Source organism: Amblyomma mixtum, chromosome 7 (assembly GCF_055824585.1).
Source record: "Amblyomma mixtum isolate Tamu chromosome 7, ASM5582458v1, whole genome shotgun sequence".
NCBI lineage: Eukaryota > Metazoa > Arthropoda > Arachnida > Ixodida > Ixodidae > Amblyomma > Amblyomma mixtum.
The window spans coordinates 94,279,986-94,300,169 of record NC_143018.1 but is presented as its reverse complement, the minus strand read 5'-3'; the positions used below and the strand labels follow the sequence as shown (position 1 = coordinate 94,300,169).

General features: G+C 46.6%; 1 protein-coding gene across 1 annotated transcript in view; it reads left to right on the top strand.

Moving 5' to 3' along the window:
* Positions 1 to 12,252, top strand: part of LOC149336885 (thiopurine S-methyltransferase-like) — a 30,435-nt gene extending 18,183 nt beyond the window's left edge. Inside the window, exons 5-7 of the mRNA XM_089554264.1 lie at positions 4,227 to 4,301; positions 6,587 to 6,672; positions 12,152 to 12,252. Coding sequence (XP_089410390.1) covers positions 4,227 to 4,301; positions 6,587 to 6,672; positions 12,152 to 12,252 — 262 coding nt within the window. The remainder of the gene's footprint in view (positions 1 to 4,226; positions 4,302 to 6,586; positions 6,673 to 12,151) is intronic.
* The last annotated feature ends 7,932 nt before the right edge of the window (positions 12,253 to 20,184 follow it).

Here is a 20,184-nt window from a genome sequence, read left to right as displayed (position 1 = left end):
AAGGCACTAGCGATGATTTGTTTGAACACGCTGGCAACAAAGAAATGTGCCACAAGGCAATATCGAACCCTCAGAGCCATGCCGATTTGAAAGGGAAGGACGAGGCAAAGGCAGCTCAGGGTCAGATAGACTGTGAAAAATCCCATCCGATTACACCTGGTGAGACACCCGAGAAAGGTTATTTGAAGGTATATGACGGCAGAGTCGCAGCGGCCAGCGACAGAACGCCAGACAGTAAAGCACCGAGCTCAGACAAAATCACCGAGGCGTGCGAATTTTCAGAGAGGTCATTGCCTAGCACTGACAGTAGGGCTCAGGTAGTTTTCCTACGCGAGGAAAATTCCGCACGCGACAAACCTCCGGGAGTTACTGTGTTGGCTTTTGATGCTGCGGCGAGGGCCGGCACCTTAACACGTGACGGCACCGCAATACCAGAAAGCAGTCATGCGGTGAAAGCGACAGCTGAAAGATCGATTGTAAGCGAGGAATGCGCATCAGCGCTGACTCAAAACAAAGGTCATCTCAAAGATGGGGGAATGACAGCCGCACGCGACCGAACACCCGACAAAGAGCAGCTCAGTATAAGCAATATCGCAGCGGCTAGGTAGCGACCGCCGGAGAGCGAACCATCGTGTTCAGCGGATATCACGGGAGCGAGCGGTTGTTCAGATGAGCCGTCGCCTGACACTCTGAGCAAAGCTCAAGTGGCTTTGCTGCGCGAGAAAAATGGCGGAAACGATGAACCTTTGAGAATTGATGGCTCGACTAAGGCGAGAGCCGGCAGCTTAGCATTTGTTTGCAACACGAGAAATTTTGACCGAAAAAGAAAGTCAACCGGCGAAATTTCCGGAAAACGGCTACGCGTGAAGGCATGTAACGCGGGTGGCGTGCTGGGGAGAAGGGTGCAAGGTCGCCGCACAAAAGAGCGCCACAGAAGACCCGCGAGTCGGAGGGGGACGCAACATGCCGGGCGTAGGCCACTTGCTCCATTGTTGGATCGCAATCGCAGCAAGGGTTGTCATGAGACATGTGACATCTGCTGCTGGCTGAAGAAAGAAGCGCGCGGCCGCCAGACAAAAGGGTGCGGTAGAGCGCGCGCGGGTCAGACAGAGACGAGACATGCAGGGAACCGGGAGAGGGGGAAGCGCCTCTCTCGTGTAAAGCTTTTTCAGCGCTGCCCGGGCTTTGCATGCCAGTCGCAAAGAGACGGAACTAATCAGCCCTCAGCTTTTTGGAAACCGTAGCTGGTAGAACGGCAGCCCGACCACGCCGGGCGCGGCTGAAGTAGGGGTATTCTAGCAATACTTCTTTCTTGCAGTTACTGTTTTTTTTTATTCATATACGGTAGAAAGACGCAAACGAAGTTTGAGCTTTTATGCTTGTGTGGGATTTTGTACTTCGTGTTTTCTGGCCGTAATGATGTAGCTTAAAGACGCTTGTTAATTCTCTGCGTAAAAGAGTTTTGTATGACAGCATTGGAGGTTTTGTAATGGAGAGTTGCAGTGTGTAGGTTATGTATGTTGTTTGTTAGGTATACATTAGCGCTTGAGAATACTTGAATAGTAGTGGAGCTCTACTATCTTCTCGTCTGATCTATCGGGGCCGTTGGTCTGTGAATCGCAACGGCAGCTGTAATTTCTCCAGAACAAAACCTGTTTCAAAACTGAAAAATGCGGTGGCATTAAATCGCCCGCATAGGTCACGTTCGCAGCTCACCCAACCAGACCGCCTGAGGGGGGGAGCCAAAAAGGGGAGTTAATCGAGCAGCACAGCTTGAGGCCCTGTTCTTTGTTTTGCCTGGCACGACTCGGGAGAAGGGTGGTGCTCTTGCCTTGCCGGGGTGGGGGCATTATGCGGACTTGACCACTAATGATCTACCTGAGACCCTTGGCCTGCAGACAACGACCCTTGGATCACCCAGGAAACAGAGGACCTGCCTGGCTGATGCGGCCTCTTCAGAGGACAGCGAGGAGCTGTAACCCCTTTCGAGGCCTCTACCTGGCGGCGGACGAGCTGTCGTGACTGCACTTCTGGCCACGTGGGCCCGATCAAGCAGCGACCGGGAACAGTCGACGAGGCCGACAACCTCGCGACGGCGGTCGTGCAGGGGGTGCTTGGGACGCCCTCCCTCCGAGCCTAAGTGGATTAGTGCAGCGGAATTTTTTGAGCGGAGGTGACCACGGCAGCAGCGGCGAAGGCAGGAGACGCGCCGGAGGTATTTTCAGAGCAACCACAGCGGAAACGGAGGCGACGTGACAGCGCCAGTCACGCTGGCTGCTAATTGAAGACTGCTGTGTTCCCGACTCGTGTTCTGGACAACCGGCGGGGAAGCAAGTTCATTCACCTGCTGGAAGTCTGCGGGAGGTTCCTTTCCAGCCGGGCTGGATTAGTCAGCATCTCCCCCTTCCCATCGACCCAGCTGCGAGAGAGTGGAACAGCCCGCACCTGCCCTGCCGTGGGTGGTAACACGAACGTCCCTATCGGTCCATCCGACTGGACATTGCTCTTCGAACATTATTCCCCAGCCAGGGATCTGGGGAATCCGAACCATATTTAACTCGGTTGTGAGTGTGGCCGAGAGAAGCCTGCTAGCTCCAGTCGACTACGGTTGACGACGACGTTCCCCTTCCACTGGGAGCCATTCTCAGTCGCTCTATGTAAATGATGTAAATAAGTGTATAAAGCTTTTCGTTACCTTACTCTAAACTCAGTCTCCCATCCTCCTCGTCCCATCTCCGGTCTCCGGCCATGCTACCCGGGTCGCAACAGTAGGCCGGATGGAAGCCGTAGCTTCAGGTAAGAATCAAGGGTTAATAAACGAAGGTTCGAAAACTGGTCGGAATTTCACAAGGCAAGCGTCATCTCTCGCGCAAGTGTCCGAAGCCTACCCGCTGCGTCGGCTCTCGAGATGGGGATGGACACAGAATCGCCCTCGTAGTGACCAGTTCGCGCGGCCTCATCCGCGCGGTGGTTGCCTGCGATACCGCTGTGTCCCGGCAGCCATTTGTAGACAATATCGTGCCCTTCATTGATGGCGGTCTCGTGTAGGTCTCGTATTTCCGCGACGAGTTGTTCATGACGAAGAGCAGTTTGCAAGGCTTGGAGTGCTACTTTTGAATCAATGAAAACAGACCATTGCTGCGATGTTTGCTCGCTGATATGCTGAATAGCGACACTAAATGCTATAAGTTTTGCACCTGTCAATGAAGTCTGGTGTGATGCTATAGTAGCAAAAAACTTTTGAAAGTAGTCTGCGGCCACTTCGGCTAGGCGAGAGCAGCAAATTCTAAAACGATCTGTAATGGCAGTAAGATGGCGGGGGGGGGGGGGGGGGGGGCGAGGGGGGGGGTAGGATGGGGGTTGGTGCTGTTTCCGGGCAGGTGTAACAGCTGTGGTAGAGCCTATAACAATGATGCGAACACAAGACGTCTATGTAGATTCTTTTTTTCACAAAGCACCTGAAAATCATCCCTAAGTTAAAAAACGCTTGTTAAATCCCTGCAGAGAATACGAAAGCATGAAACGTGGTTTAAAAGCCGATGTATTTTTCAAACACTATGCTATATGCGTAATGGAGTTATATCGAAGTGGTATATGAACAAAATTTTTCAAAATAATTTTCTTATTTCAAAGCGCGCCTCTGAAGGAGGTCGTTTGTACACGGCCGGTCAGTAAATTAACAACGAAATTAAAACGTATGCCACTTAATTTAAGCGGTAGTACATTTTTAAGCGTTGCCCTAATTGCGTGTTGTCATGTCGAACAAGCACCGCTCCCTTCCCCTCTTTCTCTTCTAACGCGTAGAGCGCTGAGTCAACCTGACGGTTACTGAACAAGGCACTTGAATAGTTTAATATGATGTCGCATGATGGCGCTACATTCGTTTGCAAATGCAGTCATTAGAAGTACACAGCCTGGGAAGCAATGCCCCGGAGGAAGTTCCAAACGGCATGATAACCGAACCGTGCACCCTCCAGCGTCTGCGGCCTCCGTCATGTTTTTTTAGCGCGGCGTTAGTCTCTAGACTTTCATTATGACAAGTGTTTTGGCGTTTAGATATTTTGCATAAACTACGCCTCTGGCTCCTGAAATGGTTGTTGGCGTCCGGACAAGGGAGTGCACCTTACTTTTGCTATTTATCTAGAATAGGAAATGTAACTCCAGATGAGAACCAATGAGAGGTTGAAGAAAATAACGGAGGCCTGTCTTACATTTGCTATTTTCAGAGATTGCGTTCCGCCCATTCAAATCGTATGGGACCGCTCGGGTATTACGGCTGTTCGGGAGGAGAACAGAGGACGGTAAGCCTAACTTTACCTTCTCCAGGATGCAGCCTTTTACGACGAACAGGATTCAATTAGCTTGCTTTAGTGTGTTCCGGAATGAAAACTATTGCGTGGTACGCCCGCAGTGCCATTTCCACTTAGTGTATTCCTCTATTCCTGCCTTTAACAGAAGTTATTTTACTGGCACACACGTTGCTTGTACTTAAACGTAAGGTACTGCGAATAGTTCTTGCTAAGACGATCGTGAACGCTGGTGTTTGCAAATACGGTGTCTTTCTGCACCAACCTCGTATAGCACACAAAAAACCTCTCATGCAGCTATTGCAAAAAATGCATATCTTTAATGTCTTCTATCACTGCTGCTAGCAGAGTAAGAATCTTCGGCACACATATTTACGGCTGAAGCAGTGCTGTTTTCAGTCTGTGACAATCAGAATCCACCTAGCAAGAAAGCTGCCCAACCAGTTACTTATCTACTGCAAGCCCACGTCTTCCAATACGCCGTGGGAAAGCTAGGTGCCCTTAAAATAGAACTGCTACGCTTCACCTCTCTACCCCAACCCCCTATGCACGGGACTACCCACCCAACAACTGTCGCCTTCCAGAAGCACCATCTACCTACCCAGTTCACCCTCCAGAATAATTATGCCGCGTGTGTGAAGCCTCGGCTTTTAGTAGAAGCATGCACTCGAGTAAAAACGTGAAAGGAATCATTTAGGGTAAATTCAACTGCTTTCGCCGAACGGTGGCATCAGATGTTTGATCATCCCGCATTTTTTTTTTATAAACACTGCGCAGAAGGGAGTTTGAAATTTTTCTGCTATGAAAATTCTTTGAGCCATTCCTAACTTTTTTTCTTTTTCAGATTAAAATGCTTTGATGTGCATTGGAGCAATTATACTTCTAGAATATTTCTTCATATCATCTTCCAAAATTGTAAACAATGATCCCGTGTGGGAGCCGAAAAGTCATATCATCTTTCTTTTGGACGGCGCCGTTTATTTTTTCATCTTCTACAAGGAGCAATATGAGCTTGATCGGGCTGCCGTCTAGAAGGAAAGAACTGGGAAATCAGAGGATCTTCTTGTGGATTTCTGAACTGAATCTGATCCAGAGAAGCGACATAATGTGCTCGACCTTCCAAGAGCACCGATGAAACATATGCTGGACATTCCCAGAGTAGATGTTAACAAGCAGGCCAGCTCCTTTTGGAAGAGCCTCTGAAGTCATGCTCGGCATAACCCAGAAAACAGAACACAAACTGCCGTGTCATGCTTCTTTGTAGTGCTACTTTGAGAGGACCGTTCCGCACTATTGCGCCGTTTGACGAGTTATCGACAGTATCAAATTTGACATAAGAATACGCCGCCTTTGTGTTACTTAAGAAGGTGGTCGCCGGATCAAGGTGATAAATAAAGCACCAACTTCATCTTCATCATCTTCTTGCTGATGTAAAGGGTGATGTAAAAAGCTAATTAATGACATGTTAACTGAGATACCCGGTTGGGCGTATCATCAGTGTATGCACGACTTCAACTTCGGTATGTGCTGAAGGTATTCGATAAGGAGAAACGGCAGAGGTGCCTACTTGCACGTGACCTCCCCGTTAGAACTTTATTCGCTACGGGCATGTAAGGGCACGCACTCTTTTGCTGGGCTGATGAAATAGCTACCGACCTTCTCTGTGCGTGTCTGAAAAGCATCGCGACCCGACGCTCAGTTCACGCAAAGCACCAGAAATCCGTAGCCGGAGGGATGCCGAAGCTGCTCCTATGAGTCGTCGTTAAAAAAATGCGCGACTGAAAGTAGGGTGTCGCTTACTCTGCATGTTTTGCTAACTTTCCGATCATTTTGTTGTTGTACATTTGAGGACAAGGCCTGAAGTTGATAAGAGAGAAAGAGCAGTGGATGTTAAAATTACAACTAAGGCCGAATCGTAATGACTGAGAAGGAGCAAGTTCTTTGTATTTAGGTCGTGGAGGCAAACAAACATCTTGAATAAACAGCGCGAACGACGATAAGCACAAGAGACAAGGAAACGGAGGTCACTAGTGCTAATATTTTTTACTCGCGACGGCACACTCAAGATCCATGCTTCAGTTGTGTGCACGAGACAAGATGCTAACAATTTGGATGGTCTCGCATTTCTTTCACAAACTTTTACTAGGCCACCGAACTGGCCGCATAGTGACGGCGCACTCTACACGACACTTAACATTCCGTTCCCTCAAAATATGCTACAAGACGAGCAGTAATTGTCATAATGATGCCAAGGTGCTTCTGTTCGTCTTTGTACGCAGATACGTGAGCGTCATGAAGTCTCTTCTGGCTCCGGACTTTTCGTACGGCCTGTGGACGACATGTTATGACAACCCTGAGTTCAAAGGTTCGTTTCAATGGTCACATGTCTGCTCTGTAAAGGGTTGGATTAAACTGCATACCCAATTGCAGGAATATTTTGAGGCACCAGCGGTTTCCTACCAAAGAATGCATTAGTAACAGGGAAACATATTCATGCTTCATGGCATCATCAGTGCTAAGTGTTCGCATTTTCAACGTGCGCGCCAAGTTGACAAAAGGAAATCAAACCGCGAAAGGCTGTTAGGCGAACACCTCTAACTAAGAGTCCGGAGTAGCCATTCATCTTGGGCAAAGAGTATTGCTGAGTGACAAAGTATATGCTTTGGGACTAACGTGTTCAACTGGGCTGGGTAGAGCAGCCGCGTACAGCTGAGTACCTGGCTCGGCATCTGAATAGCTTTGGTTAAAGAAATTTAAACTAACGAACCAAGGAGTGATAGTCAGTTTTGCCTTTCCAGTAAGAAGTTTTAAGAATGAGAACTGGACGGGAAAATGTTTCCGTTTCGTACTGGAGTGGTGCATTGATTGCATATGCATCGCTGCTGAATGGGAATGCAGCAATAAGTGATGTGCTCACGAAAGAAAAGGTATTGGACTGCTTACTTCAATAGTAAGGCAAGCTTCCTTGCAGTAAAGCTGTCATAGATGCATGTCCTGCAGTTTTTCGTCTCGTAAGACCAAGTTAAGAATTGCCATGGAGGAACACAATATAACGAGCCGAAGATATCAAAAGCAAAGTATACCGGAGTTGTAGTTTCAGACGTTTATGAGAGACAATAACACGACTTATAAAAAAAAATATAATATATGGTTGGTGGTTGCAGCAATGGCCACTTATTTCTTGGACACCTCCACATAAACAAAAGATACAGCGAAGGTAGTAGGTAGACCCTTATACGTTCTTGTACTGAAGAATATAAACGCCAACAATTCAGAAATTTAGTCAGTTTGCGGATAAGACTTGAAATATGCTTAGTGTGCCGCCTAATTAGTTTTTTATATAGACGAATTAATTACTGTAGTTACTTTAGAATACTTTAGAATACTTTAGTTACTTTAGAATAAGTCACTTTGGAATAGGATTGTTCCTACTGGGTAATAATGGGTAATGTTGCAAATATTTCATATCCTGGGTGTCGTGAAAATCAGCGTGAAAGAGATAAAGAACAGAGGTAGAGACCGCAGAAAGATAATTGTAATGTCAGGACACAGGAAAAAATAGGAAACAAGAACGCATGCAAACCCCCCTCAAAAAAAAAAAAAACTCAGTTTTCGAATGCCCCTGATTTTGCAGCCACATCGCCGGCAGTATACAAGTACGGACAAGAAGCCATAAAACAGTCTTCAATGCACAATATATTCGCGATAAGTAAAGAGGTAACAGCTCCTTCACTGGCTAGAAATCCGGTAGGAAAGTAACAAGACCAGGATTGTGATGGAACGTGGATTTAAAAATACAATACCGACGTGCCTTCATAAAACATCGAAGGCCAAAAACAAAGAGGACATAACGTAGGTTGGCATTGAACACAAGTAGTAATAATATATACAACATCACCATAGTAGGCGAAAAATAGTTCACATAAACATTAGATCAGAAAGTGCTCAGCGGCTGGTAGGTGCTACCATGAAGCAACACGGACGTTTCTAAAATTTACAGACTCATCCAGCAACTCAAGGTACAAATTGAAAACACAGACGCAAGAGTGTATATGTAGGCGAGCGAATACTACAAAAAAGTGCCTATGCTGTCCTTTATTTGTAAACAATTAGGAGACACCTGTAGTGTTCCGAGGTAGAAGCCGGTGCAAATTTTGAGGCCTTTATTGAACAAAGGGGTAATATCAACGTTACTATAGATCTACGGGGTTAGAAAAGGCGACACAAATATTCCTATATGTAGAAGTGGGTTCAGATAGATCACGTATGACTGTAATTTTCATTCGTCATAACGCGATAGTAGCTATAGACGCCGCTTTAATTTATATGTTTAATTATAGCAGCCTTAAAGAACTGGAGATCAATTACACGAAAGTAAGATACGACAAGGCTTCAGACCTCTTTAACGAGAGCATCAGTACTGCATAGATTAAAGTGCGGGGATGAAAGCGGACTGCTCGGATGGGATGTCAAGGCTGAGTCATTAAAAGAAACTCAAAATGGTTAAAAAAAAGGGGACAGACGATAACAAATACCTACTGTCAGCCGATGCAATCACATAGCAGTAACTAGAAACCAACCACTATGGTTTGCATTTCTAGGCAGTAAAGTGGTGTACCGTACCCCAAAGAACTCTTTTTAAAATAAACCTTTGAATTCCAATTAATGAAAGGCAAGCGACAACCAGAAATGAAAAAAAAACTGGAAAACTAAGAACGCTGGAGGCTTTTGTCTTGCAACGTCGCCCCTTCCTCAGCACTCGACTCCTATAACATTCCTCCACTTTTAAATTAAACCCGCACACAGCAGGAAAAAAAAATGTTTTTTTTCTCTCCGCTCGAACGCGGGAGCAAGCACGTGGTGATTGCGTAGAATACGTGCCGGAATAAAAGCCTTCTCGGTACTGAGGTACAGCTTCCGAATGGGCACAGAGATATTTGCATGTGACCACAACGCGCATATTGAAAACACGTAGAAAACTACAAATTATTTTCCTTCGCCGCAGACTTTCCTCGCAGTATAACAGACGCTACCGTGCTGAAACTCTATGGTAAGTTTCAGAATTCAACGAGTACTTTTCTTACATGCACAGTGTTTTTTAGAGCCACTTCATTGTCGTTATGTCTTTATTGTCTTTGTTTAGTAAGGGAGTCATTACTTATTGACATCCACCCAAGCGCAGCCATACGGCTACAAAGGAAAGCTAAATAGCTTTCTCAGAAACTTCGTAGTTTAAGAAAAATTCGTTCTGGTCCGGGGTTCGAACAAGGGACCACAGTTTCATCGGAGCAGTGGCTCTACCAACTGAGCTAACTGGGACGGCAAGATTATGGCAGGGCTAGAGCGAACTGATCAATAACTCGAAATGGGAACAGTGTTGGTCAAAAGTTTTTGGGGGATCCCCAAGGTGGAGTAGATTTGTAATTAATAAGGGAGTCTGTTTCAAACCTTACTCCCTTTTTTTTCCACCGTGCATGCACAATCTTTGAAACATACTACTTTTTTTTGTCTTGTTTAAATACGTATCCATTGGTACAAACATAGACGACATAATGAGATGTGGCGGAATTAGCAAGACCTGGCTTCTGCTCTTTGTTTTATACTTTATCTGGTGCGTTTATTTTCTCTCATTATGAGAATGTAACGTTTGCACGTTAAGAGAACGGCAGAAGCGTACTCTAATTACCAGTGGCAGCCCAAAATAGTATAGCCTAAAATCTGCGCCTCTGTGATAATTCTATACAGCTAGAAAAAAATTTCGCAGCTTTATAAAGAGTCCCTAAAATGTGCTTCGAGTCCACGTGTACTACAATCACATCCTTGCGGCACGGACCCCAATTTATGTAGGGTGTTATCCGCTAGGAATTTAAACGGTGGCCGCAGTTTCCGACGTTATCAGTGACAACTAATTTATCTGTTTGCTTCCGCCATTTCAAGCGCATTTCCCACGCAGCTTTGCGCGCCATTGTTTGGCTGGCAAAAAGAGATCTCGGGTGCTGCAAAAATTCAGCAGGAACTAGCACTGTAAACGACGAACGAAAATAATTTTTCATGCCATCTTAATCTCAAGAGAGGCGCATATCATGAGCATCTAAAGTTTCTTTGTTTGTGCCAAAAAGTTTGAAACAGTCACGGACGTGAAATGCCATGTTGCATTTTTCGTACACGCAATGATTTCCTTCCCTTACGCCCTGGCCGCCAGTCCAGGATATCTGGACTAGTACCTATAGTTTCTGCGCCTGCCATCATATGCTGCGTACCGGTGACCACCAAAAATAACCGCGGCAATTTTGGTTATCTGGTACCCATCTTTGATTTCCCGTGGCTGTCAAAACTATTCCGTGCGATCGCAACAATCGTTTTATGAGTTATATGTTGCGTCGCACCGAAGGAGTAAGCCATCAGTATCAATATTTCAGTGCACAATTTCACGGGAAGCTTTAGGTTTCTCTTAGTGACAAGTGAAAATATTTCCATTCAGTTAGGGGGTGTTCGCTATGGGCGGCCGACAGATCGGGTGCGTTATTTATATCCAGGAATGTTGGGAATCTTTTAAAAATAAGCACCCAAGAGATGGGCTTGGCTTAGCAGCATTGGGAGGTATTTGACGAGTAAAGTGAGCACATTCACAAGCTTGTAGACGCATTGGTGACGGTGCTGCAGTTGGTTTTTCCTTTTGCTTGCATCTGATCAGCAAGTCGTCGCAATGATCTGTTCGAGAAGAACTTTACAGTCTTCGTAGGGAATTTTCTTTTACAGTAACTTTTTGTACTTTAGGTAGCTGTCTTTAACAGCCAACTGTATCAAATGCAAGCATACTTTCTCCTAACCTTTGGCGTATCTATGCAGTACGGGGAATGAATCTGGCTGTTGATATGCCCGGAGGACGCCCTCGATACGTTCATCATATTTATGCATACTCTTACCTTTTCGGATTGCTTGGGCGAATTTAATTTTCTTTCCTGCATCTATCGTGTTTGCAGTATCGTGGCCTGTTTTGAGCACTCAGATTCCTGCACCCCCGTGACGTCAGATTAGCACTGAAAACAAGCACCGAATATAAAAGTGCCACCAGAGGATGACATTTCTGCGAGAAAGATTAAAGTACCGTCATCTGGCGTACAAGCTAATAAGAAAAAATAAAAGCTTGTTCAAAAGCGCTTGTTCAGCAACGCCACTTTTTTTTTCACTTATTCAGAATAAAAAAGAAATTCTAGCGGCCGGAGGTTCGCCGGCTTCAGTGACTTGGCACCAGTTTCCACTTACCGGCGAATCCCCCGTTCCACAACCGAAAGCGTCAAATTAGATTAGATAGTCACAAATTCAAGCTTAGGTAAAGCTCCCGGGCTGCTTTCGTTAAAATGATTTGTACAGATGAAATCAAGGGGCTATTGGTGGTAAGTAGTTTCCTTAGAGTCTACTTTCTGTTAGCATATTAGGAACGTGTATTGCCTAATTTGAGTGGAACCCATTACATCCGCCTACAGTAAAGGAAAACGCAGAGGTAGAGCACCGGACGCGTAATTCGGAGGTCATGGGTTCGGATCCCACCGGCGGCATGTGGTTGTTTTCTCTTCTGCTTTTCTAATCAATTAGCTTTAAGTGATAACATATTCAGTAATATTCTAAATTGATCAACACCACAAAATAAATAAATAAATTAAAAAAATTCCTCTGTGCCCCTTGGTTTCTGTGGCTGTTGGCTTCTGTCATATTTATAACGAGCCCCTCATCCCCTTCCCTTGTTTGCTTAATCTGTGAGAGACAGCCTTCAGTTGAACTTGTCCATTGATCACAAAAGTACTGATCTGTCACTGTCATTCTGCGCCTTCTCATCCTTTCAGGTAGTGACGTCGATGTGCAGAAAGTGGAGGAGATAGAGAAGGACATCGGGTTTCCAACCAAGGTGGCGCTCTGGCACATACGAAGCATTCAGAGGATGTAATTCATTCTGAAAAAAATGTCATGGAGCCGAGCGAAATGAGCGCAAGTTTCGATTACTAAGCACGGGAATCTGCCATGCAGTGGAATCCATGGGTGAAGCTTGCCCTTTTGTTATGGGGCGAACATGTTTGTAAAGATTAAACAATTTTTAGGCTTTAAATACTGCAGTCTTACCAAAGGAAGCGTTTTCTGCAATTCGTAATTATCAATTATTATGTCTGCATTTATTTTATAAATACTGTCCGCCTTGTTTGTAGGCTTTTGCAGGGGCGGGCGTTTAAAACAAATAAGCAAAGTATATAAGATACCAGGTACTGAACAGTAAGTGTTCAAGCCTGTAAAACATGCAAATGAAGTTATTTACATCCTAATGACTTGACGGGGAGATGCAAGACATGGGAGATATAGTTTACGCACAAACGAGCAGCGGAAGGATAAATTATACCCTTAAAGGCCCATAGGGCATTATTACCCTATATAAGGGTAGTATATGACACAGAATATAAGCATAATCATGTGATATCTTACGTTTGCAGCGACAGTTAGAAGTGTGGCCGCGACTTTTTGTCTCATAGCAGATGTAATTTTGAGATTTTGTGTTTGATAAGCGGTCATGAGGAGGAGGATAAATTTTATTTCCGCCGACAAAAGTAGCAGATGGTGTGGGGTTATAGCCCCATCAAGTGGCCATGAGCCCGTGGCGTTCAGCGACTTCAAGGGCTCTTGTCACAACCCGAATCTGTTTTCATGAGTCGGAACTGAGCAATTCTGCCTCGCACTGGTCTGGATTCGACAGCTGCAAACCTCGAGGACGGGAGTCTCGAGGGCAAGCACAGAGTATATGGAATAGAGTGGCATGTTGGCAATATAGTTGACAGGAAGGGGAGTAGACCGCAAGGTATATGCGGGCATATATCGCGGCTCAAATTTTCCCAGCGCACGAGAACGAAACGAGGAGTGAGAGAAAGGACACACACCACAAACCACTGTCACACACCACAAAAGGCGCTTTGTGGTGTGTGTCCTTTCTGTCAGTCCTCGTTTCGTTCTCGTGCGCTGGGAAATTTTGAGATGTGTAACAACTAGCCCGCCAGTTCGTCCTGAGCGTATATCGCGGGGTTGGAAAAGGTTTTCGTTTGGAGTTGCCTCCACACAACCTTTTGGGGTTTTGTGAGAGAGCGGTCAAAAATTACGCCAGTCTCTTAAGGTCAAGAACGGGGTGTGTATAATGCCGTCTAGGTAGCCTTTATCCGTTCAAGGTTAGTGATGATGTACACAGTTTGTCTATTGATGGATAAAAAGTCCAAGGATAAAAGTTAACATAAAATCTTATGCAACATGGTGCTGGTTTAGAAACTGGCCACGGACGCTTGCGCCAGAAGTATTCGCAGCAGGAAGGACATGAAAAGCGGCTGCGCAATCTTTTCATCATCGAGAAAGAGGTGCTGACGTAAATAGTTCATGGTGGACACTTGAAGAGCCGGACATGTCGTTTCTTCCCAGCTTTCATGTCGGCATTGATTGTTAAAGACACACGTGAGAGAGATACAAACCGGGCGCACATGGAAGTTCAGTCTGAAGACGTCATTGAGAAGAGCCCAGAATACGGCCCAGAACCAAGTGCTTGTGACATCAGCCTGGAGACGTTTTGAATGATAGAGTTGATATACTGACTCCAGAGGGAAAGCGGCGCATTTAGCACATGCATGTCTGTGGGCAGCGCGAGAACACCGTTTTGATCCAAGTTTTATGGGTTGCCAGCTGTTTGAACGCTTGCTAAATCTGGACCAAGAACTGAGTTGAACCTGGCACCGTTGTCCGTGGAAACATGGCGGCATAAAGCCTAGCTGTCGTCTGCTGCAAACATGCTGCAAACAACGGCAAAATTGTCGCATTTGGAGCATTTCTCACGGTATGCAGTGTCGCATACCTACTGTTACTTCATATGGGTGCCTTGTTTCTTCGGAACTGTTACTTGAAGGCAAGTACTGCGATTATGACGCGCTTGGAGTGTATTTCGTCTGTCGAGCATACGGGATTATGCATGTCGTTTTTTGCCTATTGAAAATACACGTCCGAAATGTGGTATGGCCCCTAGAGGACGAACACAATTCCTAAAGGACACGAATTTTCAAAGTAAATGGAGCAACTCCTATGCGTGGTTTGTTCTGAATGGTCCGCGTTTTTCTACATTAAATGTGTCAAAAGTATGTCAAACTGCCGCGGGCATCATGCATTTTTAAAATCTTTTTCCTTCGCCAAGGACGACGGTTCCTTGTCCTTTCTGGCGCGGGACGAGCTCATAATGGGATTTTTCGTAGCCAGTAACGCTCACAACTTCGTCACAAACGATTGAAACAGCAGTTTGCCGGTATATGCACGAGTAGCAGGGAGGTGGAAGCAGAAATGCACTAAACAGTCCCAACTTTACTTACCACACGCATTAATGCTGCAAAACATGATACGAAACGGATCTAAGCGAGAACTCTTTTGTCCTTTAAAATGAGCACCGACACCTAGTCTGTCAAGAAGATTGATGGCGCGTTCACACTTGGGCATTCAGCAACAAGGGCCAGCGAAATCCGCCGCCGCCAAAATGCTGCCTCGTTCACACATCCCGGCTACCACGTCGCCGCTCGTTGTCTGTGTGTCGTCTGCTCACGGCGTACACAGAGGTTAATCGGTGCTGTCTACATAGCATAACCCTATGCACGCTTATTTACTCTAAATGCAGCTATTTTGCCGAACGTTAAGTCATTTTTTAACGTTCTCACTTTTAAAACAGACGCGCAACGATGTCTTAAAGTCTACCATGTTTAGCCTAGTTGCGGCATCTAGTGGTTAGAAAGGGAACTATTGTTGTCAACAAACCGACGCCCCTCTTAAGCCTAAAGGGATCGAATCGTCACTGTAAATAAAAAAAATAAAGCGAATTTATTACTCGTACGTTTTCTTATGGGCGAGATGAGACGAAGCGAAAGACCGGTGACCCTTTTATGTCCAGTCAGCGCGCTGAAGAGGGCAGTAACAACGACGAATTCAGTCCGAAGCGAGGCGACATGCGTAGAAGGGCGCCGCCATGTTTGTCGCCGCGGGAATGCAACTTCGTACCCGCGGTACTCTTGGCCGATGAGAATCAGCGGATATCGATCCTTGACTGATCGGGCTTTCCGCTGGATATTTCGGCGGAATCTCTGCCTTCTGCCTTGCATACCTTGCCTTATATGTCGCACGAGGATGCCTTCTTTAAATGCCTTAATCTCGTACCTTAACCTGCTTAAGCAACCTAAAACCAGGCTTGAAAAGACAATTTGAAACTGAAAGGCCAAGGGCATTTACTTGTTGACATCGTTCACAGTCGTTCAATATTAAAACAAACTACCACAATCGGTATGCTAAACATTCCAAAATAGGCTTAAAATTAAATAATAAATGCGCTTGAAATTGGCGTATGGTCATTTTCGCTCACGCAGTTTCCCGGGTTCTAGTTCAAACTTTACCCATCCTTGACAGCGATAAAAAACTGCTGTCCCCAATAATGTACTCTAAGATGGCGTCCAAAAGGGCGACGTACTAGTGGAGACCGCTTCTCTGGCTCAGCAATGGACCCCGTTTCGAATGCCTATCCCATAGAAAGGGCTGAAAAGGGGTCGGGTGGTTGAAATATTATTGTTCAAAGGCATTAAAGAAAAATTTGCTAGTTTTAGAACGTGGCACTTAGGCGTCCATTTCTGCGTTTCGCGCCGTCGCCGTTGTCCGTTGTAACCAGCAATGACACCCTTTAAGCTGCGAAAGCAATGAAGCGGAAGCTTGGAAATGAGAAAATAAAAGCGCAACCTCCTCCCCTCCTTAGCTACCGGCGCGCCAGAGGGGGGCGCAGCTATGCATACCAACCGTGACGTCACACAGTAGCGGTAGAACGAGGGCGCGCGCGTCGGCGGTGGCAGCTACACCGCCGCTCCTTCGTCAGACGTCTCGTTGCAGTCGAGTGAGTCAGACGCATGACTCCGAAGCGGCCCAGTGATTCCGCGCCAAGAAGTTCGAGGAAGCGGCAGTGGGTTGACCGCAAGGCTTTCACCAAGCACACAATGAAATTTCCGAATTGAATTCGGTAATTTTTTGAGGAAAGGAAATGCGCAGTATCTGTCTCACACATCTCGGTTGACACCTCAACCAGACGGAAGGCGCATAGCTTTCCTCTGGGAACAGTGAACCCCTGAATCGTGCTTTGACAGATGTGCGCTGCATGCTTTGGCATTGACAACGTTGTGCCAGGAACGCTGCCACCTGCCAGAGTGGCAGGGTTTGTGGGGACTTTAATGCATATATAAAGACAACCGGGAATTTCTTACCCTCAAGAAACTCAAGCAGGTTGTAGGCGCGATATCGCACCTCATCCGCAGGGTTTCGGGACGTCATAGAGGCATGAAGGAGCGCGACCTATGTCGCCTCATTCATGCCTTCGTCCTCAGCCGTGTGCTGTACACTACCCCATACTTACAACTATCCAAACATGACATAAACGCTTTGGATGCTTTGATTCGCAAGGCATTCAAAGTAGCACTTCATCTTCCCCTCAACACACCCACAGAAAGATTACAAGGCCTGGGCCTCCACAACACGATCGGGGAACTGGTGGAGGCCCACCGACAGGTCCAATACATCAGGCTCACACAAACTTCCACAGGTCGGTATATCCTAGACTCCCTCGGCATCAGAATACCGGCCAACGACCAAACCCTCCTCGCCATCCCAGGACCCCTTCACCAGGAGCTTCTCATTAGGCCGCTCCCGAGGAATATGCACCCGTCCCACCATGAGCAGCGTCGCAGAGCCCGTGCGAAGGCACTCCATCGAGCGTACGGCCCCGAGCCGGACGCCGTATGGGTGGACGCTGCCTGCACGGGTGATGAAGCGACAGCAGCTGTGGTGGACTCCTCTTTATTCGCCCTCCTCACACTACCTCTCCCTCCAGACACGTCCCCAGATGCTGCAGAGGAAGCCGCCATTGCACTAGCTATCACTCGCACGGAAGCCCGGTATATATTAAGTGACTCCAAAACAGCGATTTTAAATTTTGCTCGAGGCCGAGTTCATGTCCCTGCTTTTGGAATACTGGACTCGCCCGATGCACCCCCGCCCCGCCATGTGGAGCTGATTTGGGTGCCTGCGCACTCCAGGAATCCCGGAAACGAGGCTGCCAACCTTTTAGCCCGAGGTTCTTTAAACCGGGCTCAGGTGGCCTCGGATCGGGGATTTACGAAGGAGCGCATGCATACATTCAGTGAGCTGACCCAGGCATACAGAGCCTCACGCCAGCTCTACCCCCCGCCCCACCCCTCCCTAGATAACAAACACGCAACACTCTGGCGCAGACTACAGACACACACTCTCCCCTCACCCCTTAACCTAGCCCACTATCATCCATCCTTTCCCACTCCCGCATGTACCCTATGCCCAGAACCCTTCGCTTCTTCCCTCCACATCCTTTCCCTCTGCCCGGCGGACCCTCCCCCGCGGGACCTAGAAAACCTCAAGACCAGGGAGGACTGGGCGGCCCTGCGGCGCTCGGAGGACCCGGCCGTGCAGACCATCGCCACCGGCCGTGCTGCCAGTGTTATGGACCGTAGAAATATAAACACTTGAGTGCAGTGGGGTCGTGCGGCGACCCTGGGGCGTGCCCCGAATTCCTGTGTAAATAAAGTTTTTTTTCTCTCTCTCTCTCTTACCACTTATGCGGGAGAACATCCCGTTCCTCTCGCTCGTAACGGCTCACACAGCTGTGACAACCTCGCAAAATACCTGCGCAGACCTCGTCTTTGTGAACCAAGCATTGGTGCAGCAAGTAGAGCATATATCCATCTATTTCTCCGTCCACAAAGCTTCCGTCATGACAGTTAAGAACTGTTAGTGGAGTGTTGCTTGAAGAAGGAAAATGTGTGAAAGATATCACGTTATCTGTAATTGAACAGACATGTCTTGCTCGAATTCTTTGCCTTAATCTATCGAGAAGCTGTAACAGCTCATGAGCTGCGCTCAAATTTTGCATTAGGAAGTAACGTAATCGTCGGCAATTTTTGTGATTCAAATTCGAATTCAAATTCACTTTATTTCTGGTATAAAGCAAGTATACATCATGAGCAAGAGAGTTTAAAGGAGGAATATTCTACCAAGGAAGACGAGGCAAAAGGCGTTTCATCTACGCCTGACAAGGCCTCGCCTCCTGGCGAGAAATATCGTGCTCTGTATGCTACAAAAGCCGTTGAAAAATATATATTGCACCTTTCACTACGTGCAGAAAACAGAAGAGTTGAGAACAGGCATTATATGAAATTAAAATGGTAAGTACTACAGAAAACAAGAAAATTTTTCTTCAAAAAAAAAAGCTTACATCACAACCGGTTAGTGTCAAAAGGCAAGAACCACCGTTGCATTAATATTTATCCCAACAAAAGATTAGCTCCTAACCAGAAAATTATTACAGTGCCAAAAGCATGAAAAAGCTACATTTGTATCGACATATTTCAATAATCTAACAAGGAACACAGCAATACAAACGAAACACAAACCTAAACGAGAAAACAAAGAGACAGGTCATTTTTTTTTTTACCAGGAGTACATTTTTTATCCGTGCTTTGTAAGTATACGGTGACTCTACATTCACTGCGATGTCAATAAGTTCTGGAAACAAATTTAAAAGGACAGGAATCTGGTAGTCTAATGATTGCGTACCATAGGAAGTTCTGACTTTTTTCTTAGCAAATGAATTTGCCCTAAAATTATAGCCAATATATTCAAACTCAATGGCCGTGTTCACATGAGAGAGACAATAGCTACATCGCTTTCAAGTAAACAGGGATAATGCGCTCGGAAAGCACGTCGCATTTATCCGTCCGACGGGGATGGATTGAGACGAGTGGTTATATTTAAGCAGTACATGAAACCGCGATCAGATCGCTTTTGAAATTATGCAAATACCATTCGATGAGGGTCTGGAGCAAACGCTGTGGAAAGGCAACGTGAGAACGCAATGATCCATTTAAGAGTCTGCTCCAGGGAAACGGGAGTACAGTCGAGCGCGATTTGAAGGTTATCGCGCGAGCGTCGACCGGGAACATGAACAGCGCCATGACCCACAATTCTCTGCCGAGGGGAGGGAGGTATCAGGCCAGCTTCCCTCACTCTTTTTGCTGTTCCTTCTGCAGCCGTCACTCCCTGCTGGGCTATCAGTTTTTTTTTTGTTCTGTGAACAGTCATTGATCGTAGTGCGCATGACGTATTTTTCGGTATTATCTGGTGAACAAAGACGATATGACGAGGCGATGCTGCGTTGATATATTTTTTCCAACTTCAAAGCCGTTAAAATCAAGAAATGCCAAGCATTGGCTTTACCAGATCTTCTCCACCAATTTTGTTATCGCGCGTGAAGATACGAGGTAACCAAGTCCGCACTTTATCGCAACAAATGGAAAGCTTAGAATACAGAGAAAGGGCGGTGGGTTTGTGGCGGGGGTGATGGTTGTTCTATGGAACAGCGAACGAGGGAGAGAAGAGTGCGAAGTCATGATTTTTCCTGTTCCAAAACCGGCCGCCAGGTGCATGGAGTGCTAGGCTGGTCGACGCTCGCGCGATAACCTTCAAATCGCGCTCTACTGTACGATACCAAAGCACTCGACAAGCCAGGTATTAAGTGCGGAAAAACCGAAAACTGGTTCCGCCGGAAGCGTTGCTTTCCCTGCGACAAGCGACACCATGTGCCGCCACCATAGTGTCAGACAGAGATTATCCGCTGCACTGCACGTAAATGCTGGTGTAGCGCAGTACGCCTGGTGAGCTAGGAGATGCGATGAGCAGCGGTCGCATTCTGTCGCATTCGTGCAAACGCGGCAAGTGAAACATCAAGATTATTCGCAGCAAAGCCTCATTGCTTTAA